The sequence below is a fragment of the Diabrotica virgifera genome, chromosome 6 (genome assembly GCF_917563875.1).
Source record: "Diabrotica virgifera virgifera chromosome 6, PGI_DIABVI_V3a".
Lineage (NCBI taxonomy): Eukaryota > Metazoa > Arthropoda > Insecta > Coleoptera > Chrysomelidae > Diabrotica > Diabrotica virgifera.
The window spans coordinates 219,214,853-219,240,577 of record NC_065448.1 but is presented as its reverse complement, the minus strand read 5'-3'; the positions used below and the strand labels follow the sequence as shown (position 1 = coordinate 219,240,577).

Sequence of the window (25,725 nt, the reverse complement as noted above, 5' to 3'; positions counted from 1 at the left end):
TACCATCCTTGGATTATAAGCTTTCATTTGACACCTCATTTGTCATTCTACCTGGTATAATGATGGAGGAGTTATATTCGCGGTCGTACAGACCGACGGACAGACCGCCAAGGTCAAATATCTCACCTTTAGTGCCATCCTTGGATTATCAGCTTTCATTTGACACCTCATTTGTCATTCTAGCTGCTATATTGCCGGAGGAGTTGTGGTTACGGACAGACGGACAGACGGACGTGGATAATACAAAGATTTCACATTTTTTCAAAATGGGTGAAAACAAAATATACCTTTTATAAAGGATCTTAGTCGTTTTTTTAATATATGGTATACAGCCAACTACAGGAAAACTTTTTCCTTGTGGGTTCTTTTAATAATGTTAAAAATAGATATATATGCATATCCGTTATTTGAAAAACATGCAGACACGTACAAGGAAGGAAACATTTTTTTCTCCATAGTAACTCGCTACACGTGGCATGCGTTCTTTTTCACATGTTACATGTCACAATCGTTAGCAGGTGGTGGTAATTGATATAAAAAAATATATATTAGTAAATGAGTAAGTTTATTAAATTTTGCCAAATATATTGTTATACAAAGTTTATATTTTCTCTTTAAAAAAGAAAAAAAATGTTGATTACGGAAATTTATTGATAATAACGGAGTGGTCCACTGTATTAATGGCTTTAGTCTTTGATTGCCTTGCCATAGGTCTTCTTTGTGGTACTACAAAAAGTTAAACAAAAAAGAATCAAATTAGTAACTGCAACGCCTGGATCCCGCGTACCAAAAAAAGTTTATTAATAGCAAGCTGAAAATTTGTTAATAGCTTAACGGTGTCTAGTCGGACAAACTTTGATGCATGAGAACACTGTAACAGGAGAAGTTTTAATTGTGGAACGTGATTTTAATTGTGGAAGGTGTCATCCTGTTAAGTTTAGGATTGTGAAAACTAGCAGGTTGTTTTTATGTTTATTCAAAACTTAATTCAAAAACAAACTTTATATAATATGTGAAAAAATGTTTGTCCGACAAAGGACCCCGCAACACTCCAATGGAAAAGTAGTCCCCGTCAAATTTGACCAAACTTTGGTCAATGCTAGTTCTCAGTGAGTAGATTAAAAAAGTCTCTGACATCTAGGTCGGAAAAACTATTATTCTCGAGCTACAGCCTTCTGAAGTTCTTAAATACAGGTACTCGGTTTACGTTAAGTGCACTGCACTAATTCACGGTCAAGTGATTGAAAATATCTATTACTGAAAGAGGACAGAATCATTTCCTTTATGCATATTTGCGTGTTGTATATGAATTCGTAGTCAAAAATAGATGCATTGTATTTTAGTCTTCAGAAAACCTCCGAAAAGTACTCAGAATACTAAAGAAGTGCGATAGAAAATGTGCTGATAGAGTGACAACAATTATCATGTTGCCATGAATGCTTCACACTTATCCAATGCCAGCATAGCTCCAGTTCCACCTTATTTTTAGAAAACTACTGAACAGTGGTGGATTTAGGGATGGAATAGGGGAATTCCCCAATGACGCGGTCCAGAATTAAAGAAAAAATTGTTGAAACATAAAAAATATATTAGCTGACATGAAACTTACTACTGACATACAAATTCAACCCACTTAACTCAACAGTTAGGAAAATTAAGGAAACTTATTGCACATGTTATTAGGGAGTTTTTGTTGCTACGTAACGTACGCATCTCCGTATACGTAAAGCAACTAACGTGTCGTAGAGGATGAATGTTAAAATAGGTAGTTTTTGTAACTGCCTTAACGTAACGTAAAGCAAATCGTAAAGTCATTTTTAAATTCCGTTGACATTTAAAAAAATAAAACAATGTTCACACAATATACAATTAATATACAAATGTAAAAAAAGATAAATGAATGATGAAATTGTATGGTTTTAATTGCTTATTTAAATATAAAAATATTATTTTTCCTTAGGTTAAAATTTTTTTATTTTTGTTTATACCTACTTTTTAGTTGTAAATTATTGTATACCTACATCAGAATTCCAGTAGGTATAATGTAAATAGTGTGGTAATATTTATTTGAAAATTTTACTGAAACTAGGTCATTTGTTTATCTAGTTATTAATTGTGGTGATCACTGTATTTCTTAAATTAATACAAGATTTGTTTGTTTTGCTTTATTAATAGACAACTTAAAAACAATAAAATTTTAAATCTATTATGAAGTTCCAATTTCCAATTACAAACACAGAATAATTTTACTCAAATAGACTAAACCAATAACCAATATAACCTTAAAATGTTTATAAACGGGTAGTACGCTGATGAAATGTTCATTTGGTAGGTAATCGGGCAAGATCCTCGTGTGCATTCGGTGACTTTCGGCTCGATAGGGATGCGTATGAACCTAACGTACCAGCCCGTAACCTTAGGTAATACGTATCGCGATACGGAAGTTCAACCATTAATGCGCAAGCGTATATGTCAAAAAGATGCGTTACGTTTACGTATTTGTGTGCACAAAAACTCCCTATTATCTATGTCTTGTAGTTTGGATTTATCTATTTTATGTATTTAGGTGTTGGTGTTTTATTGGAAGTCGCCCCCTCTCCCAAGGCAAATGCTCCGCCACTGATACTGAAGCGCCTTCAGAAAATTGAGTAACAACCACAGTAAGTGCTCCTAGAGCAGAACAAGGCATCTCACGTTTTCACGCATGCAGAATAGAGTGCCTCTAAAAATCATTAGATATACCTACGAAGCACTAGTTTTTGCAAATAGCTTAGGTGATTTGCAAATAATAATCTCCAGCATATCAGATATTATGAGTAGAGAAAATGGACTGATCTCAATAAGAAAAGAAAAAACAAAGTACATACATGGTAGTAGGTAAACACGAAATAATAATTACAATCTTCTATGGAAAAATCGGGTTTATGTCATCTTCGACTCTCTGTACGTTAAGATTTTGCTGATTTCGGTTAAATGCATCATATGTCGTGTTAACAACTAACAACCTATTAGGATACTTCAGTAGCAATGGCGGAACATTTGTCTTGGGAGAGGGGGGAGACTTCCAATGAAACACCAACCACAAAATATATAAAATATATTACCCAAACTAAATAAAAGACATAGGTAATAACACGTGCAATAAGTTCCCTTTATTTTCCCAACTGTCGGGTTAATTGGGTTGAATTTGTCTGTCTGTAGTAAGTTGCATGTAAGCTAACATATTTCAACGTGTAATAATCATATTTCAACAATTTTTTATTTAATTCTGGACCGTGTTATGGGGGGAATTCTCCTATTCCCACTAAATCTGCCACTGTGCAGTAGTTTTCTAAAGATAAGGTGAAACTGCAGCTATGCTGGTATTGGTTAAGTGTGAAGCATTCATGAAAACATAATAATTGTTGTCACTCTATCAGCACATTTTCTATCGCACTTCTTCAGTATTCTGAGGACTTTTCGGGGGTTTTCTATTAATACAAACCTATTTTTGACCACGAATTCATATGGAACATGCAAATATGCATAAAGAAAATGGGTCTGTCTTCTTTCAGTAATAGATATTTTTATTCACTTGACTGTGACTTACTGCACTTAGCGTAAACCGAGTAGGGGAAGGGGGGTATGATGGGGTAGCTAAGGAAAATAACAAAAATACAACATAATTACTACGTTTATTACTATTACTAATTGATGGCACGTTACGTCATTAATCTAACTATGATTTGGTACAATCTTTGGAAAATCAACCTATCACATTTTTCAGCAATTAGCCATTAATAAGAACATTATGAAAAACCATCTTGCCCCATACTATGGGGTATGATGGGGTGATGGAATTGGGGCATGATGGTGATGATAATTAATTCACACAAAACAAACAAAAATGTGTATTTGCTCCAGATCTTCATTGTCCACCCTAGCACAAGCATTGTGAGCTCAACATCCACAAATCTGGCAGCCTACCCAGGGTTCTGACGATGTCACTTTATCTATGGCTGTTTTCATAGCATCTCTCGACCACTCTCTTCTTTTTGTTTTTTTCTTGTAAGTACATACCATGGTATTATCTACAACAATAATCCAATGTTATTTATTAAGAAATTTAAATTAACCCAGACTTGCCACCAATGTCCCATCATACCCCGCACCCAATACCCCATCTCAAAAAAAAATCACCAATTAAATGTTTAACGTATTCACACAAACAATATGCCATTATCAAAATAAGAATACTATTAAACAACGATAAAAAAGACATTAATGAGGTGATCATAATTACCTTAAAATAACGATGGTTGTCCTTGCACAAAATTAGATCAACGAAGCGCTAAAACAGTTTTCCGTTTGTAAACGAAAAACGCGTGCACTCTCATTCACGGTTTCTCTTGCAGTGACCGTTAGTCGAATCCTATTAAGTTACTGCATGCTATTCACCAACATGTAGTTTCTTGTTTGTGTGCGGTACCCCGTCTTACCTCGCGACCCCGTCATGCCCCCCATGCCTCGAATTCAAGAACTTCAGAAGGCTGTAGCTTGAGAATAATTGTTTTTCAGACCTAGGTGCCATGGACTTTTTTAATCTACTCATTGTGGACTATCATTGACCAAAGTTTCATTAAATTTGACCGGGACCACTTTTCCATAAGAAGTGTTGCGGGGTCCTTTGTTGGGCATTTTAATAAGTCCGATACGTAGAACATGTTAAATGACAGGAACTTTGTTGGTGGATCTGATTTTTGCATGAGAGTTTAACGAAAGGGTAACAAATCAATTGAAAGTTCTATCCGACAAAATACATGGGACGTTTTCGTAGTCTGACGTTTGAAACCTGTAACCTGTTCCACAATTAAAACTTCCCCTGTTCCAGTGTTCCCGTACATCAAAGTTTGTCCAACTAGACACCGTTAAGCTATTAACAAATTTTTAGCTTGCTAATAATTAACTTTTTTGGTACGCGGGAGCCAGCCTTGGTAGCTAATAAAATATATTTAGAGCTAGACTGATTGTGAAAATAATATTAATTGTTAGGTATTTATCTATTATCTAGGTATTAGATTATATTACAAATTAGGGCTGCTTTCATTCCGACACTGCGACTTTTACAGATATATTGTATTTGAATCGGGACACGTGATTTAAACCTCGTTTAGGCCTAGGCCTCTTCAAGGTGCGGTATCTCCCTTTTTATTTGTGAGAGCGTAGGAGGATGGCATTGCAGACTAACGCAAGGTGGAGAAGCAACACTGCCTGTGGTGGCTTGTGGAGAGGCTTTTTAGAAGGTGGTTGTTTGTTTAGCGCAGAAGATATAGGAGTATAAAAAGAAGAATCGTTGCGAATTCAACCTGTCAATAAGCGAAGGCACCAAGATGTCACCAGTATACTTGGACTCTTAGATCAGCATGTGAGGGACGCAGCTTAAGTTTTATGCGATATATTAAGGGAAATTGTTCCCTAGGATGTCATAATACTCATCAGGAAGTTCTTTTCTGGCCAATTGTAGAAGATTTGATGGAGGGAATGAAACTTTATTTCTGTATCTCCTGGTGAGTTTGTTACCTAATACTCCCTAGGAGACTTAGAAATAAAATATATTAATGATGAAATCTATTTTGCTCCCCTTTGTCAGTTAAAGCTCCTCATACAACCCTGTCCTCCTAATTTTTTTTGGTCTTAGGTTCAAGACCTATTTAGCCAGCCTATTGGTCAAATAAGAGTTACATTGTTTACTTCCTTTATATTTATATCTGATAATTTCCTACTTCATTCATTCACTCAATTTCCCAACCTTTCCACTGAAAGCACTATTGGTAACGGTACGAAATGGATTGAACGTGGCCAAAGTTTCCTGCTTAGGTTCCCTAAGCAACAATAACAACAAACAATACAAGCAACGGTTAAAGGAAAATAACATCTTCTTCTTCTTCCTTCTTGTATGTAGGGTTTAAAGCCTGTTTCTTCTTCAATATTAGCCTCCTAAATTGTTTAAGTTATCGCACCATGTTTTTCTTGGTCTGCCAACACTTCTTCGTCCATTTAGTCACATTCTACTAATGTGTTCGTTCCACTCCTGTTTCCGTTTTGTCACCCATCCATTTATGTCTTCTACATTGCATGATCTTCTTATGTTTTCGCTTCTCTCCTTATCCAACAGACTTCCCTGATATTCGTCGGAGTATTTTCATCTCTGTTGTTTCTAGTAGTCATCTCGTTTTAGATGTGTTAGGTCTTGTCTCCGCAGTGTATGTCAATATAGGTCTAATTGCTGCTTTATAGATTCTTGCTTTTGTGTCTTGTCTTAGATGTTTGTTCTTTCAGATTGTGTCATTAAGAGATCCCGCCGCTTTACTTGCTTTTAAGCTTTGTTGTCGTACTTCCTCTTCAACATCTCCGTAACTGGTTATATCTATTCCCAGATATCTAAACCTTGCTTCCTGCTTTATTATTTTCCCATCAATTTCGATTTTACATCGTAGTGGGTATTTAGATGTTGTTGTACATTTGGTATTTTTCTGCTGCTATTATCATATTTGGCTGTTGACTGGCTTGGCTGTTGTATTGAAGATGCGTGTTAATCTTTGGAGATCGTCTTCTGTCTCGGCGATTAATGCGGCGTCGTCTGCATAAAATAATATTTGGACTTCTTTGTTCCTCATTCTGTAACCATGACCTTTACTTACTGCTTTTATTATTTCGTCCATTATTATATTAAAGAGCAGTGGGCTTAATGAGTCACCTTGTCTAACTCCGCTTTGTACTGGTATAAACTGCGTTAGTTTTCCATTTATCTTTGGCTGTATTCGATTCTGAAAGTAGATGTTTTCGATGGTTTGTGTAATATTTATTGGTATGTTTCTTCTATGCAGTAAATGTAAGACGTCTTCGAATTGGATGCGATCGAAAGCCGTTGTCAGGTCTATAAAACATAGATATGCTAGTTTATTGTACTCAATGGCCTTTTCTATGATTTTTCTCAGTACAAATGTCTCAGATCTTCCGGATCTGAATTCTAGTTATTCATCTGATAAAGTTGTTAGTTTATTGATTTTCTTGGTTAGGACTTTTGCGGTTAGCTTAAGTGCGGTATTAAGTAGATTTATACCACTATAATTATATAGTGGTATGATACCACATGCTTCTGGTATCTTACAGTGCAATTTTAGTTTTTGTATAAGTCATCTCTGGGGTTATACTTTCTCCTCCGTATTTTAGAAGCTCGTTGGTTATTCCATATTAGTAAAATAACATAAAGGAAAAATTCTAAACCATTTTGCATTCACAAAACCAATGTCTGGAAAAAGTATTTTAAATTTTCCGTTTGGTACGTTTGAAGAATTCCCATAAAATCCATCTAGTAATTGGGTTTCGACTACTTAAATAGAGGAAAAACAAAGTTCTGTGGTAGTATGATATTTTGTTGGAGATGGTTTGAAATAAAAATTGTGTGGCGTTTTAATCATACCGACACTGAAACATCCAGTGGTTAAGGTCGTCAAAACTGCCGTCATATTCCTATACAGCGTGTCTACTTAAGTTGGAAACATATGGGAAGCTTTTTTATTATTAATTTTACGAAAAAAAGTTATTCTTCATAAAAAGTTCTGCATGCTCTAAAACTTAAGATTCAATCATCATATATATCAAATTTTATCAATATTGTACGAGGTATGTCAAAAAATATGAATTTCGCTCAAGGGTAAAGTACTTTTATATCTCTGAATATCGAAAATTCTTATTATGAAAAGTTGTTTGGAATTAAAAACCAAGATCAAATATGTAATTACATGCTTCTAATTGAAAAAAAAATTTACGAGAAAAAGTTATTCTTCATAAAAGCTTTGCATGGTTTAAAACCCAAGATGCAACTATGATATTATATCAACTTTTATTAATTTTATACGAGGTGTGTCAAAAAATATGAATTTCGCTCATGAGTATAGTACCTTTATATTTCACAATATTTCAATTAGAAGGATGTAATTACATAATATTGAAACATAGTTTTTAATTCTAAATAACTTTTTTAATAACAATTTTCAATATTGTGAAAAATAAATTTACTTTACTCCTGAGTTAAATTCATATTTTTTGGCATACCTCGTATAAAATTAAGAAAATGTGATATCTGATGATTGCATCTTAGGTTTTAGACCATGCAGAACTTTTTATGAAGAAAAACTTCTTTTCGTAAAATTAATAATAAAAGAGTTATAATATGAGTAATAAATAAAAACGAAGTTAAGTATCCATAAATTTGAGAAAAATTTGGATTTTTTTTTCAGTTGGAAGCATATAATTGGATATTTGATCTTGATTTTAAATTCCAAACAACTTTTTATAATAAGAATTTTCGATATTCAGATAATTAAAGGTATTTTACCCTTGAACGAAATTCATATTTTCTGACAGACCTCGTATAATATTGACAAAATTTGATATATGATGATTGAATCTTAGGTTTTAGAGCATGCAGAACTTTTTATGAAGAATAACTTTTTTTCGTAAAATTAATAATAAAAAGTTTCCCATATGTTTCCAACTTAAGTAGACACGCTATATATCTGTTTCTGAAATTTTTTTAAACAGTTATGCCTTTTAAATACTTACAGCTAGACCATGCAATATGATTATTTTCCTCCGTTTCACTTATTGTGGATATATTAAGAGGATTGTACTTTTTTCCTTTTAAAATAGACGTAGAAACTGCTTTCTGAACAGCTGGTGCATAGTTATTTGGCAAACCTATAAGAAAACTATAGTGAAGAAATGCAATGCAATATTTTATCGAAGGGTGTATTACGACGAATCCTTCATTAAAAAAAATAAAAAGTTTCAGGATATCTTGCGGTTGTTCGATTTGTCTCTCTCTCTCTCTCTCTAGCACTTTGAAACTTCTTACTTTCTACTTTCCCCCACTAAAAAGAGATGCTGCTATACTATTAGTATCTTGATATGACAGAGACAACAAACAACGAACAAAAAACGGCCTTGTCGTCACTTGGTTCTACCACAGACATATATAATACTTAGACTAGACCTACTCTAGTCTAGGTATTATATGTCTATGTTTTGGATTGCAGCGCGTAGTCTAAGTATTATATGTCTATGGGTTCTACAGACTGCTCAGTCTATGTTAATATAATATATGTCTATGGATCTTATGTGTATGCTTGATACAGTATTGGAAAATTTATTTCGGAATATAGGACTTTTAATGTAATAAGTAGATTCCTTGATTTGCATTTAACCAGAATAAATTTCAATATAACGTCGCGATGTTCAAATAACTAATTTATTTGTTCCACTTTATTTATTTTATTTAGCGTGTGGACTTTCATAGTACGATAAATACACAAATATAATATATTATTCAAACCCTAAAATTTAATGAATGAACCTAAATATTAATGTCCAATTTACATAGCCATTCAACTGCTTCGGGGGAGCATTCCACAAAGTCCTGGAGGTTTCCACGGTAGGCACGATTAAGAAAATCTGAAACACAATGACTTATGGTCTGTCTAGGAGATCCGCAATCGCACTGTGGACTTTCCGCACGACCCCATTTGAACAGAGAATCAGCACATTTACCATGTCCGGTACGTATGCGATTAAGACTCGCCCAGGTGGACCGGGGCTGACCCGATCCGATGAAATCCTGGGTTGAGGTGGATATCTGAATATAATCTGCTGCTATTGTTGGCATCCATCTTGTGGACCATTGCCTTTGTATATCATAGGAATCACCAATTTTTCGGGCAGATCTGATTGGAGGATTTCTAGACCTCAGTCGCTGGTGCTCTTTTGAGATATCTGGTATGTCTTGATGGATTGGTAATTGTATGTTGGCTACAATTTTCTGGTACTCTCTCACTAATGATGCTGTACGGCGTAGATCTGGTAGAGCAATATGGCTCAAAGTAGGCAGCCATCTCACTGGGGTTGATTTTATTGTTCCAGTAATTATTCTCATGGTTTGATTAAGTTGGACATTGATTTTGTTTGTATGTGCACTATTTAGCCATACTGGTGCACAATATTCTGCCACTGAAAAAACCAAAGCTAGAGCAGAGGTCCGAAGAGTATCTGCAGAAGCACCCCAAGTTGCTCCAGCAAGTTTTGTTATTATATTGTTTCTTGTTCTCAGTTTACCGGCTGCATTTGTAAGATGGCTTTTGAAGGTGAGTATTCTATCAAGTGTGACGCCTAGATATTTGGGGTTGTTGTTATGTTTGATAGCTGCATCATTTAGAGTTACATTGAGAGTATCTACCGCAAGTTGATTCAACAGGTGAAAGAGACAGGTTTCAGTTTTGCTTGTGTAAGGACGTAAGCGCCAGTTCTTAAAGTGGTTACTGGTACTTAGTGTAGTTAGGTCCTCATTTAGAGCTCGTTCTCCAGCTTCCTTACTACTATCTTGGAAGCCAATGGCCAGGTCGTTTGCATAAGCGAATTTTCTCGATTTTGTTTCAGGTATATCTGCCGTATGAAGGTTAAATATTTTAAATAATTTGTTCCACTGGAAGGGTGTCGACGTGCGACCACGCGGACTTTGGGGACAAAAGCTTTTTATTCTCCAACGAACTGCAGAGAAGAGGCAATCCGGTGGAACAAATGAATTACTTATTGAACATCGCGACTTTATCTTGAAATTTACCCTGTCCTATATTCCGAAATAAATTTTCCAATACTGCAAGTGATTTACAAAATCAAGAGATTCTTTAAAATTTTCCTATTAATTTTGTGTTAATGTATCAATAAAATGAAATTCAAAATCGGGCAAGATCAAGTAGAACTCTGGTTTATTTTTATATATTTTAAATATTTTAAATAATTTTATTTTTCTTACAGTACAAACAAATATATATGTAAATGTACCTTCTACCACATCTGCTAAATTTGGAACAGCTGGGACAGTATGCTTTGATCGTAAACGTTTTTCCTTTTCAAATCTCTTTAGAAACGCTCTCGTTGTATCTGCTACTTCTTTTCCATCCAGGCTTTCTGCAATAAACGATAATATATGCAGCGAAATGAAATTGCATGTGGTCATAAACCAATTTTTCGGCATATAATGGATTCCGTTTATGGATTTAGTTACTGCTAAAAGTCATCCATAACCGAATATATCATAAAGAAGAAGAATTATTCTTTAGATATTATACAAGAACGTTACCTACCCAAGTAATAACAACTGACGATAATATTTTCTCTGTATCTATGGTTTTTGTCAAAGAGATTGCCTTGAAAATTCGCTCTACTTAGGTAATGCCAGTTTTTAATAGTACCACAAACTTCTTCTAAATCGTCCAATCCACAGTTTGAAGCATCGATACAGATCATTTCAGTGAATGATAATAAATTAGAGAATGATGGTATCTTGTTATGAGATATATTCAATATTTGCAAGGTCTTCTAAAAGATAATATATATAAATATACAGAGTGGACCAGAAGTGTGCAAACGCCTAATTATCTATTAAATACAATTATACAAAAACAGAAATAGACCTATTTTAAAAATTAAGATTTGAAATTTTATGTTTGTAACTTTGCCAAATCTATCGTTTTTCTGATATCATTGGTCAGGTTGAAATTCAATACTTGTATATTGTATTTTATTTATAAAAAAAACTAAATTTCTACGGAATTCGAGATATTTCTTTGAATTGGTTCCAATCTTACTTGGATGATAGGAAACAATTCGTTAGAGCAAATGATACAGACTCTAGTCTCAAAAACATTGTATGTGGGGTACCTCAAGGTTTAGTACTGGGTCCTCTACTTTTCCTTATCTTTATTAATGACATCACTAGTTTAAAAATCGATGGAAAAATATTTCTTTTTGCTGATGATACCAGTATCACTTGGAGCAACTCTAATATTACTACTCTTCATGCCACTATAACTTCTGATCTACTTATAATAAAAACATGGTCGGACTCTAATTTGCTCTCGTTTAACGTAGATAAAACAGTAGCATTATCTTATAAAGGAGCTCTTCAACCCTTACCACTTAATAACAGCCAGATTAGTACCGTTGATTCTGTAAAATTTCTCGGAATTTTTTTAGACAGCAACCTTAAATGGTTCCTTCATATCGATTTGTTAAGGAAGAAATTATCTTCAGCCTGCTATGCTATAAGATCTGTTTCGAAGGAACTCAATTTAGCATCTTCCAAAATGACATATTTTTCTTTGTTCGAGTCACATCTTCGATATGGTCTTACTTTTTGGGGTTCTGGTACAGCTGCCCAATTTTCAAATTACAAAAAAGAGCAATACGATATATGTTTGGCCTCAGAAGAATAACACATTGCAGAAGCTACTTCAAAGATCACAGAATTTTAACTCTTCCTTCTTTATATATTTTAGAAACTGTTTGCTTAATTCGTAAACATCTACATGTCTTTCCAGCAAGACCGAATCATAACTACTTCACGAGAAAGTCTACCTTTGGCGTCTATTTACCGACCCCAACCTCTGAGTTAGTAAAGAAATCCATATTATATTCCGCAAAAAAACTGTACAACCATCTCCCTCTACAACTTAAAGCTGTAACATCTTTCTCCAAATTCCGTAAAATAACAAAAGCCTACCTATCTGAAAGACCATATTATTCAGTAGAAGAATTTCTAAATCAATAACTAAGAAGTTACTGTAAGTACCCTTTGTACGAGTACTTAGTATATTTTTTTATCTATGTTTGGGTGGCATATGCAGCAGCCTAACTTTTTGCCCGATTAGTTACTAAGGTAGACTATGCAATTTGCAATTTATTTACAATTTTAAATTTTGCAATTCATTTTTTCGGTTTACTTCATTATTATTTTTTTTGTGTTATATTGACGATTTATGTAATTTTAGTAAATAATTATGTTGGTATTGTTTTGTGACTTTTCATAAGCTTTGTCGATAAAATTGTACAATTTTTCATGACAATAAAGCATATTTTTAATTCTAATTCTAAAAATCTTCACCTCAATACCGGTCAATACTTTCAAATTTTAGTATGGTATAACTAGATCCAAACCAAGACATCCAAAGTGAAAGTAATCCTCCAACACCAAATTGTTCTATATGGTCCACATAATGTTCAGAAAAACCATTTTGAGCGTCGGGTTTGGGGGGGAGAGGGGGGTGAAATCGGTAAATTCGTAGTTTTTTTAAGTTTCTCGTCAATGTTTCTAAAACTATACGGTTTGGCATGAACAACCTTCTATACAAAAATGTTTTACATTAAATTTGAAACAAAAAAGGCCCTATGCATAATCCTCCTAAAATGGACGGTTCCAAAGTTACGGAGGTACATAGTATAGTATAATTGGTCCAAAATAGGCCTAACCCAGACATTGAAAGTAAAAGATTTCCTCCAACACCAAATTGTTCTATATGGTCCAGATATTGTTCAGTAAAAAGTTACACCATTTTGAGCGTCCGGTTTGGGAGGGAGATAGGGGAGAAATCGGTAAATTAGTAGTTATTTTATGTTTTTCGTCATTATTTCTAAAAATATGCTTCAGCGTAAACAATGTTCTATACAAAAATGTTCTACATCAAATTTAAAACAAAAAAGGTCCTATTGATAATTGTTATAAAATCAACGATTCCAGAGTTACGGAGGGTGAAAATTGGAGGTTTTCGATACTTTTTATATTTTTTTGGGCAATTTATAATATTTTTACTGAAAGAACTTTTCTTTAACAGGATTTGCTATTTCAGTGGCCGATGGTATGTTAGTGATAAGCCCTTGAACAAACGTCAACCTCACCACCCAAAATCATCAATTTCCCAAGAAATATAAAAAGTATCGAAAACCTCCACATTTCACCCTCCGTAACTCTGGAACCATTGATTTTATAACAATTATGGACAGGACCATTTTTGTTTTGAATTTTATGTAGAACGTTTTTGTATAGAACATTGTTTACACTTAAACATAGTTTTAGAAATATTGACGAAAAACGTAAAGAAACTACTAATTTACCGACTTCTCCCCCATCTCCCCCCAAACTGGAGGCTCAAAATGGTGTAATTTTTTACTGAACAATATGTGGACCATATAGAACAATTTGGTGTTGGAGGAAAACTGTTACTTTGGATGTCTGGGTTAGGCCTTTTTTGGACCAATTATACTATACTACCTCCGTAACTTTGGAACCGTTCATTTCAGAAGGATTATGTATAGGGCCTTTTTATTTCAAATTTAATGTAGAACATTTTTGTATAGAAGGTTGTTCATGCCAAACCTCATAGTTTTAGAAATATTGACGAAAAACTTAAAAAACTACGAATTTACCGACTTCTCCCCCCTCTCCCCCCAAACCCGACGCTCAAAAGGTGTGACTTTTTTCTGAACATTATATAGACCATATAGAACAATTTGGTGTTGGAGGATAACTTTCACTTTGGATGTCTGGCTTATGTCATTTTTTGAATCAATTCTATCATACTATTTGTGTAGTCAGTAACATCCTAAAAAGATAAAACCAAAGACTAGAAATGCCCAATCGTCTCAATAAATTTAAAACTATCTACAACTAAACTTGAACAGAATAATTAAAAGTTTACTACGGTAGGGGAGCCCAAGCGGGGACTTTTGCAGTTACTCGAGCGCGTCAGATTCTCATACAATGAGAAACCTTGTACCCTGTAAATGTACCCCTACCATATTTTGGATCTTAATACAGGGGCGTTCGTTAAGGGGGCCAGAAAAAAATTTCTATCCTTTAAAAACCCGAAATCGTCAGATTAAGATAAGGTAAGTTAAGTATATTAAGGCCAAAGCCCTTGCAATATGGAAAAGAAAATGCAGTGGAATGGGCATCCAAATCGACGACAACACCTGCGTGTACACCCTTCAGTTTGCAGACGATCAGATAATATGTGCAAACGATAAAGAAGATTTGGAATATATGACTCGCAAGGAAGCGAGTTCTATATAAAAGGAAGAATACGAAAAATGGGGATTGCAGATGAATGTAGAAAAAACACAATATTTATGCCTAGGTGAGGATTCAACTGATATGATATTGGACAATAATCAGAAAATAACTAGCTGTGAAAAATATAAGTATTTGGGCATTAATTTCAACAAGGAAGGTACTGACGGTGCAGAAATTAAGAGCAGAATAAATAAAGCAAGAACGATAATTAAATTATTGAACGGAGTTTTATGGAGTACCGAGATAGGGAAACAAAGAAAAATGCGAATATACAACACCATGATTAAGAGCACATTGGTATACGGATCCGAAACATGGAGAATAAAGGAACACCTAAAACGAAAATTAGAAGCTACTGAGATGGACGCCCTAAGAAGAGCAAGTAGAACATCGAGATTGGACCGGGTTAGAAATGAGGAAGTAAAGCGAAGAATGAATTTACAAGAAACGGTTGTAGAATGCATTGAGAAGAAACAATTAACGTGGTACGGACATGTTCAGAGAATGGGGGAGGAAAGACTGCCAAAGAAAATTATGAAATGGATACCCACAGAAAACAGAAAAAGAGGAAGGCCAAGAACGACATGGATACAAGGAGTAAGACGATCAATGAGTGTACGAGGATTAGAAGATGAAAACTGCAATGATAGAAGATATTGGCATGGCAACAAGGCATCGGACAACGTCGGAGGACGTTTTGAACCCGAATTTATATATATATATATATATATATATATATATATATATATATATATATATATATATATATATATATATATATATATATAAGTTAAGTATATGCAGAACAGTGTATATTTGAAAAATCTGACGGTTTGAGCGGGGCGTACGGAAATGGGTGAGTCACAAAGTTTCACAAGAAAAAGCGAGTATTTCGAGAAATAAACGTCAGATCGAAAAACTAAAAAATACGTGTTCAATATTTTTAAAAAAATTATCGAATGATACTAAACACGACCCCCTCTCTCTGTGGGTGGAAGGTAAATTCAAAATTTTAAATACAAATCACGCGATATTTCGAGAAATGAACATTAGATCAAAAAACTGCAAAATACAGGTATTCACCATTTTTGAAAAATTTATCGAATGACATCAGACACTACCCCCCACGGACTTGAGGTGGGGTATAACTTTAAAATCATAAATAGGAGCCCGCATTTTTTATTGCAGATTTGAATTCCTTGCGTAAAGATAAGAAACATATATTGGAAATATTTTTTCCAATTATGGATAGATGGCGCTAAAATCGGAAAAAACCATTGTTGGAAATGGAAAATTAAATTAAAAAATGGAAGGTCCCCACTTAAATGGAAAACTTTACTTAATTTTTTTTGGTTTCAGGACTTAATCTTCACAACCCAATAGGTCTCGGTAACCCTTGAGTGACTGCACATTTAGCATACTTTCCTCCACTACTAAAATACTTACTACTACATTCACAGTGACAGTATCCTAAACGATGGTAGAATGCGTGTACAGTTTTGGCTCCAAACTCGTTTTTCAAGGTCAGGTATAATGTAATTACGCGGCAACAACCTTTAGGAACGTGAGACCATGGCTTGTTTGGAAAAGCTGAGTTATATTTCTAGAACACCCGATTCTTTAATCGGAAATAAAGAATAGGAATGCCTCCAAGATCCTTTGCCAAGCTCAAACAACCCTTTTATTTTTTATACTTACTGATAAACTATGAATGGTTCTTGGATCAAAACACAGAGCAATTCCATCTGGTAGGTTCTGTTTTTCAAGATGTAGCTCCTCCAAACTTAACAAATTTTCCAAACCTTCGACAACTGATATACAGTTGTAGCCAATATATAATTTCCTTAAATTTCTTAAATTTAAGTTTTCTAATTTGGAAATACGATTGTTTTGCAAGTAAAGGCTGGTGAGGTTGGGAAAGGCATTTCCGCCCAAATTGTCTATCTTGGTGATATCGTTGGTGAATAAATATATCACATTTACATCTTGGGAAGCAGATAGTTTTGGCTGCAAAAAAGATAAATAATATAATACATGTTGAAAGAGTAAGTATAAGTAAGTCCCAATTATTAAAGATAGCACTTTATATACATATGATATAACTTCATTATCTCAGGCACCTCCACAGGCAAGGAGTTTAAGACCATTTTAAGGATTAATTGTTTTTACCTCCACACCAAATTATCTTTTGATCAAAGACAAACAAGAATCAATAAAGTCAACTACACAAGTAGCTAGAAGAGCTGTAAGCAGAAAGCAGTTGCTTGGAATTATTCAGTAAATTCCAGATGAAGGAGGTTTTTGGATTAAGTGAGAGCAAAAATTGTATATTTGTGGTTTTTGTAGACATAAATATTTATGTAGATAAGGACACACCCTTAAACTTGATAAAAATAATAAACTTAAAGATAAAACCCATAACTAAATTAAAATTCACGGTGACGTTTCAATTATTACTTTAATCATCGTCAGAATAATAAGCTTCTTGAGCGGATGCTTTTAAATAATTTTAAAGGAACAAACATAATTAATGAAAACGTAAAAAATGACATTGACAATCATTGGGTTAAGTTAATAATTTCAAACACGCCATGTCTTGTTGCGTGTTTAAGGGTGGCTTCAAAAGAAATATGGATAATGCCTCCTTGATGCTGAGTTCTGTTGGAGAACTTGGATGACCAATGATTGAGAAGTCCTTACGACTAATAGGGTGGTCAGAATCAGTCATATGTTGGAATACTGCTGAATTTGCAACCGTTCTTGATCGTTTTCCTAAGTGAGGTGTGACACCTAAGTGTTCGCAACATCTGACATTAAAGTGACGTCGAGTCTTCCCGACGACGTAGCTGCACAGCTACTACATTTGAATTGGTATATAATGTTAGATGCGAGATCACTAGGAATCATGTATTTCACATGGAAACGAGATCCTATCCTTTCAAAAGTCGTGAAAGCAAATCTTAATTCTATAGAGGGAAATGCTTTTTTAATTATTCTACGGATGTTGCGTCGGATTTGTAAGCTGTGGTAACCAGTATATGGAAGTTTGATATAGATCTTTTCTTTGATTTCTTCTACTTTGTTGTTTGGTTGGAATTTGTTATTGAAAAAACGTCTGATGTATCTTTCTAAGAAGTTCAACGCTTTCACTATCTGTTCAACCTGGCAATTCCTACATGAAGAATTAGAAAACATAAAGATGATCTTAAGTAAAAATGGTTTTTCGTTGAACTTCTTAGAAAGATACATCAGACGTTTTTTCAATAACAAATTCCAACCAAACAACAAAGTAGAAGAAATCAAAGAAAAGATCTATATCAAACTTCCATATACTGGTTACCACAGCTTAAAAATCCGACGCAACATCCGTAGAATAATTAAAAAAGCGTTTCCCTCTATAGAATTAAGATTTGCTTTCACGACTTTTAGTCCTGTCGCCAGGGGGGTACAACGGCCTCGTTAATTCAGATGGACTTACTCAAGTTTTTTTTATGTATTTTGACCCGTAGAACACGAATTTTTTGGGTAACAGTTGATCCGGATGTCGATAAGATTGTTATAGACCAAGAACTTGAGGAATCAAATAACAGCGATTTTTGGCAAAACAAAACAATATTTTGTATTTTTTGGGCCATTTTAAGTAAAAAATATTTCTACAAGTTTTTTCGTAGGATGCACAGTTTTTGAGATAAACGCGGTTGAACTTTAAAAAAATCGAAAAATTGCAATTTTTGAACCCGAATAACTTTTGATTAAAAAATAAAATAGCAAGTCTGCTTACCGCATTTGAAAGTTTAAGTCAAATTATATCGGTTTTGATTATTTGCATTGGTAAAAATTTATTTTTTTATTGTTTAACAAAGCTATAAACACGTAGGGTTTCCCGTGCTTTTACATGCGTTTTAACGCATGTAACGTAGAAATAGTCTTGATTGCACTAGTACCTATTCTACCTACTCGTTCGATTTTAAATGAGAAATCATAGAAACATCACTCACGCACTAGTGGTTTGTAGCTTTGTTTAACAATAACACAATAAATTTTTAGCAATGCAAATAATCAAAACCGACATAATTTGACTTGAACTTTCAAAGGCGCTAAGCAGAATTGCTATTTTATTTTTTAATCAAAAGTTATTCGGGTTTAAAAATTGCAGTTTTTCGATTTTTTGAAAGTTCAACCGCGTTTATCTCGAAAACTGTGCATCCTACTAAAAAACTTGTAGAAATATTTTTTGCTTAAAATGACCCAAAAAATACAAAATATTGTTTTGTTTTGCCAAAAATCGCTGTTATTTGATTCCTCAAGTTCTTGGTCTATAACAATCTTATCGACATCCGGATCAACTGTTACCCAAAAAATTCGTGTTCTACGGGTCAAAATACATAAAAAAAACTTGGGTAAGTCCATCTGAATTAACGAGGCCGTTGTACCCCCCCTGGCGACAGGACTATTTGGAAAGGATAGGATCTCGTTTCCATGTGAAAGACATGATTCCTAGTGATCTCGCATCTAACATTATATACCAATTCAAATGTAGTAGCTGTGCAGCTACGTACGTCGGGAAGACTCGACGTCACTTTAATGTCAGATGTTGCGAACACTTAGGTGTCACTCCTCACTTAAGAAGACGATCAAGAACAGTTCCGAATTCAGCAGTATTCCAACATATGACTGATTCTGACCACCCTATTAGTCGTAAGGACTTCTCAATCATTGGTCATGCAAGTTCTCCAACAGAACTCAGCATCAAGGAGGCATTATCCATATTTCTTTTGAAGCCACCCTTAAACACGCAACAAGACATGGCGTGTTTGAAATTATTAACTTAACCCAATGATTGTCAATGTCATTTTTTACGTTTTCATTAATTATGTTTGTTCCTTTAAAATTATTTAAAAGCATCCGCTCAAGAAGCTTATTATTCTGACGATGATTAAAGTAATAATTGAAACGTCACCATGAATTTTAATTTAGTTATGGGTTTTATCTTTAAGTTTATTATTTTTAACATAAATATTTATCAAAATTTCTACAGGGGTCATTTTATCTCATGGGTTGAGTCATTTTGCCCTGTTGGCCATTTAGATAGAATTTTTTTTAAAGAAATAATATATTCTGTTATACTCAAAGTGTTTCTAAAGATTATTCATCGTAGAATATACAAAACGTTAGAACAGGACATTGGACAAACTCAGTTCGGATTTAGAAATGCTCAAGGAACCAGAGAAGCATTATTTGCAGTAAATATGCTAATACAGAGATGTTTAGATGTAAACCAGGACATTTATGTCTGCTTCGTAGATTATAACAAGGCATTCGATACTGTGAAACATAATCCGTTAATAAAACTACTGAGAACAAAGAACATCGACACACGGGATATAAGAATAATAAATAATCTGTATTATGAACAAGAAGCTGTCATAAGAATAAATAATTTAAACGCCAATAAAATAAAAATCAAAAGAGGCGTTAGACAGGGCTGTGTCTTGTCGCCATCACTGTTTAAGAAATCGCCATCAGAAGAAATGTTCAAAAAAGCATTAGAAGATGAAGTAGCAGGCATAAAAATAAATGACCTACCCATATGTGAAATTAGATACGCCGATGACACAATACTAATACCAGAAACTATTACAGATCTACAAAGAATTTTAGATAAGGTTGTTGCAACGAGTGAAGAATTTGGTCTGTCACTAAACATAAAGAAAACGAAATTCATGGTTATATCAAAGAAAAATATTTGAAACATCCATCTAGACATAAATAATAAGACGATAGAACGAGTTTAGAATTATAACTGTTTAGGGACAAACATTAGTGAAACAAACGATTATACCAAAGAAATCCGAATTAGAATAGAAAAGGCTAGAAGTGCATTCACTAATATGAAACAAATATTATGTAGTAGAGACCTCAGCCTAAATCTTAGAAAGCGAGTACTAAAATGTTATGTATTTTCTGTTCTTTTGTATGGTGTGGAGACATGGACTCTCAATAAACAATGCCTCAATAGATTGGAAGCATTTGAGATGTGGACGTATCGGAGAATGCTGAGAATCTCCTGGACACACAGAATAACCAATGAGGAAGTACTAAGGAGAATACAGAACAGCAAAGAGATACTGGATTCCATTAAAATAAGAAAACTTCAACACTTGGGTCATATAACACGTGGTGACAGATACGAACTCCTAAAATTAATTATGCAGGGAACGATTCAAGGAAGGCGCAGCATAGGTAGGTAGGAGAAAAATGTCCTGGCTGAGAAATCTCAGAGAATGGTTTGGATGCAGCTCAACTGAACTCTTTCGGGATGTAGTGTCAAAAATGAGAATAGCAATGATGATTGCCTACCTTCGTCACGGAGACGGCACGTAAAGAAGAAGAAGTTCTGTTATATCCCTCTTATTGTTTGATTAAACTGTACTTAATTTATTTCGATTTCTGTTATTTTTAGTCTAAAAACACGAACACGGAAGTAATGAGAGAAACGGGCAAAGAATACGAACTAATAAACACAATAAAAATAAGAAAGTTACAATGTCCGTTACACGTTATGAGAGAACAGCGATATGAAATGCTAAGACTGATATTAGTTAAGAGGAGGAAGGAGTATAGGAACAAGTAGAGTATCATGATTGGAAAAGGGACTGGTTTAAACGTAGTTCCATAGAACTATTCCGAGCAGCGGTCAATAGAGTAACGATAGTGATGATGATATCCAACTTTATCTCACTTTCCCCAAAACCCCGAAAAAAATATATCATGAAAATGGCATGTCTTGTTAAATATAATTATTTCAAATTTGATTGAGTAAATAAATAAACTTACCACTTCTTTTAAATTTCTTTCCTGAAAATATAAGTGACTGCACTTTTTATCTACTCGTTTTTTCGTTTTTTTCTCTGACTGTTTTGGAGGATTAGAACTTTTCTTTGCTTCTGTCATGGTTGATACTTGTCACGTAAAAATCAAAACAAATATAACCCAAACTGACATTTTTACAATCAACGTAATAGGATGTAGTAGGCAATATAGCGTAGTCAATCTAGATTCTAGATATATAGTTTGATCGATATTATGTATGTGACAAAGAAGTGACGTTTGTTTGCAATTTTCAGAGTAAGTTTTAGCACCATGGTTACGAGCTAGAAACGGTTGAGGTTTTTTGTGGATGTTTTCAATTTCTTGAAACATTTCTCTATTAGTCTAGGCGCCAGAGGTGTCACCGTGTCCTTTTCAATTCTGATAGACAAACTAAACGGTTTCTTATGGATTTATGGCTGCTGATTACGAATTTCGAGGGTGGATTTCGACCCAAGTGGTCAAAAAATTGTTATAAACAATTTAATTGTTTATAAATTGTTTATAAGGTTCTGGCTCATAAATTAAAAGAGATAAAAAAGAATGTTTCAAATAAAATTTGTTCGTTAATAAAAAACGAAGAAAAAAACGTTTACTAAACTTAAATCCAACAGTTAGAACTCAAGATATTGTAAAATTGAAGCAATTGATTGGGACAGTCTTATAAGTGATTAAGAACTTTCCGAGATGATAGGTACTTTCTATGATATTCTTTACTGTGTGCTTAATATGTATGTTCCATTGAAAAAAGTTTGTACAAAGAAATTTCCTGGTTGGTATTCTAGTGAACTTACACATTTAATACGTGACAAAAAGACTGCCCATTTAATTTACAAGAGTAACAGGTCTCCTGAGAATTATGCAGGTTTTAGTCAACTTAGAGCTCAGTGCAAAATTTTATCAAAAAATTGTTATGCTAATTATATACATTCAACGGAGATTTCGATCCAAGCTAATCCAAAAAATTTTTGGAAATTTGTAAACAGTAAGAAAGAAAATAATAGTATGCCTGTCTCAATGTCACTCAACAATACACTAGCCTCTAATGGCAACGATATTGCAAATTTATTTGCTAGCCACTTCTCTTCAGTTTTTAGTAATAAAACTCTTAAGCATAATGACAATTTAATACAGTCTAAAGTCTGTGTATCTTCCTGTATTATACCAATTTCAAAAATATACGAAAAACTTTCAACTCTTAATGTCAATAAGGGACCTGGGCCAGATGGTATTTCTTCCATTTTTCTTAAACGATTCTCTTTTATTCTGTCTCGGCCGCTTTATCATATTTTTAATAAATACCTTCAGTTGGGGGAATTTCCTGACTTTTGGAAACTATCCTATGTCACTCCAATTTACAAAGCAGGTAATAAAGCTGACATAACAAATTATCGTCCTATTTCTATTCTCGGCACAATTCCCAAGGTATTTGAGAGTATTGTTACTGATTACCTTAATTATGACTGCTCTTGGATACTAAATTCTCAACAGTTCGGATTTTCTTGTGGTAAATCAGCAGAACTTAGTTTGTTGCTTTATGTTGATACCTTGTCTGAAGCTTTGGAGAGGGGGTTGCAGGTTGATTCAGTGTATACTGACTTCTCCAAGGCTTTTGATAGGGTGAACCATGATCTTTTGTTACATAAGCTCAAATTATATGGCATAGAAGGTTCTGTGTTGAAGTGGTTGGGCAGTTACAGTTTGGGCAAAAATAAACATTATTACTCAAAGATCCATGAAAATGCTTCGCTTTGTTAAAAGGACAACTCGTGATTTCACGAACGTGTTCGCTATTAAAATGCTCTATTGTTCTTTAGTCAGGACGCACCTTGACTACTGTTCTCCAGTTTGGTCCCCACATTATTTACACCTCAAGAACAAACTTGATAGTGTTCAACATAATTTTCTTAGATATATTGGGTTCAAAAAACACATCAATTATAACTATACAGATATGGAACGATTTTTGAATATCTCTTCTCTGGATGTCCGTAGGAAGCGTAAAGATCTTACAGTATTGTTTAATATTATCAATGGCATATATTACTGCCCTGAACTCATTGCCAAAATATTGTTGTTTGTTCCACCACGATCAACAAGACAAATTCAAACCTTTCATATTTCTTTTCATAGATATAATTACTCATATTTTACTTTTGCTCCTAGAACACTAAGACTTGCTAACTCCCTAGGTGACCTTTTACTTTTTGGTAACTCTGTTGATGTTTTTAAGAACCATTTAACCAAATTAAATATTTAGCAATGTCATAACCTTGTTATTTGTTAGTAATTAATGTTTTGTAATTATTTTACTTTGTCATGTCTTTTTAAATGTTTTGTACTCTCTCATTTTATTCTTATATATTCAACACTGTAATTATCAATATCTTATTAATGTATTACCGAATTGGGCTTGCCCGTATAAATAAATAAATAAATATAAAATTAGTGCACAGTGCAAATTGCAAATTGCAAAATAAGTATTTTTCGAAGCTTTATCGATCGTAACTCAGTTTCTACGCATGCAAATGAGCCCTAGTAGATCTTATTTTAAAGTTTCGTTAATAGGCTTTCAAACAAAGTTTGCTAAATTACTTTATCTTTATTTGTTTTAAAAATATACCAGTTTGAAATTATAATTTTCTTAAAAAAATTGTACATTAATTAGTTTATAAGAATTTCAAGTAAATTTGAGCAGTAAACATTTATACTTTAATTAAAAATAATGATAGAAAAACTCAAACGGAATATTATGAGCTTTTTAAAATTTTTAAGTTTATTTTTGGTCAAGATATCGATATTATAATGGTGCGCTATGAGGCGCAAAATCGGCTCACAGACAAGTATGTAAGTATTTTTCGACGCTTTATCGATCGTAACGCGGCTTCTACGCATACAAATGAGCCAATATGTAATATCTATACAAAAATGAATCGAGTTCTTTTACAGCATCATCATTGCATATAAGAGGAGCATTTATGTTGTGGCGGCATACACACAATTGACGTGTCTTGATGATGTTGCAAAAGAACTAGATCCACTTTATATGGATATCATATAGATAATTAGACTCTGAGGCCCCAGAAAGTTTTAGTTTTACTGCCTATAAGAACAGACTTAGTACCACCATGTAACTGTAAAAATTGCTCTAAGAACTTATGCAGAAGTAAAAAAGCTGAGATTCTCTGTATATCTCGATGCAGATGCATGAAACATAATGTTTGTAAAAATAGTATTAATAAATAATATCAACTTACTTTTTAGTTATATTTCTGAAATATTAGTTTTTAATGTTTTTTTCTCATTTAGTACAAAAAATAGAAGACAAAGTAAATAGAATGAAAAGTGATACGAAGTACAGTATGATGATTTAACTATAAGAATTATATGATAAAATTTTATTAGGATCTTCAAAAAGGAAAAATGAACATAACGTATATATACATAGATATTATAATTAGCATCGAGAAGTTAGCGCGTGAACCTTTACGCGGTGAGCCAATCTCGCGCCTCAGAGCGCGCTATTAAAATATTGATATCTTGGCCAAAAATAAACATACGAACATTTTCTTAAGCTCAAAATGTTCCTTTTGCGTTCTTCTATCATTATTATTAATTAAAGTATAAATTTTTATACCCCAAATTTGATTGAAACCCTTATAAACAAATGAATGTTCAATTTTTTTAAGAAAATTTTAACTTTAATCGGATATAACTTTAAAACAAATAGAGACAAAGTAATTTAGCAAACTTTGTTTAAAAGAATATTTATTAAGCTTTAAAATGAGACTTTCTAAGGCTCATTTGCTTGCGCAGAAGCTGAGTTACGATCGATAAAGTTTCGAAAAATACTTATTTTGAAATTTGAACTTTGCATTCTGCACTAATTTTACAATATCTTGAGTTCTAAT

The 25,725-nt window shown here is 33.6% G+C and overlaps 1 protein-coding gene across 1 annotated transcript; it reads right to left on the bottom strand.

Moving 5' to 3' along the window:
• Positions 1-544: 544 nt before the first annotated feature.
• On the bottom strand, positions 545-21,968 carry LOC126886701 (protein phosphatase 1 regulatory subunit 42-like). The gene is made up of 6 exons (XM_050653696.1): positions 21,782-21,968; positions 16,643-16,951; positions 11,181-11,415; positions 10,879-11,004; positions 8,608-8,742; positions 545-726 (listed from the first exon to the last, which is right to left on the bottom strand). The coding sequence occupies exons 1-6, from the start codon at positions 21,896-21,898 to the stop codon at positions 638-640; spliced, it is 1,011 nt and encodes a 336-aa protein (XP_050509653.1). The 5' UTR covers positions 21,899-21,968; the 3' UTR covers positions 545-637.
• Between the last annotated feature and the right edge of the window lie 3,757 nt (positions 21,969-25,725).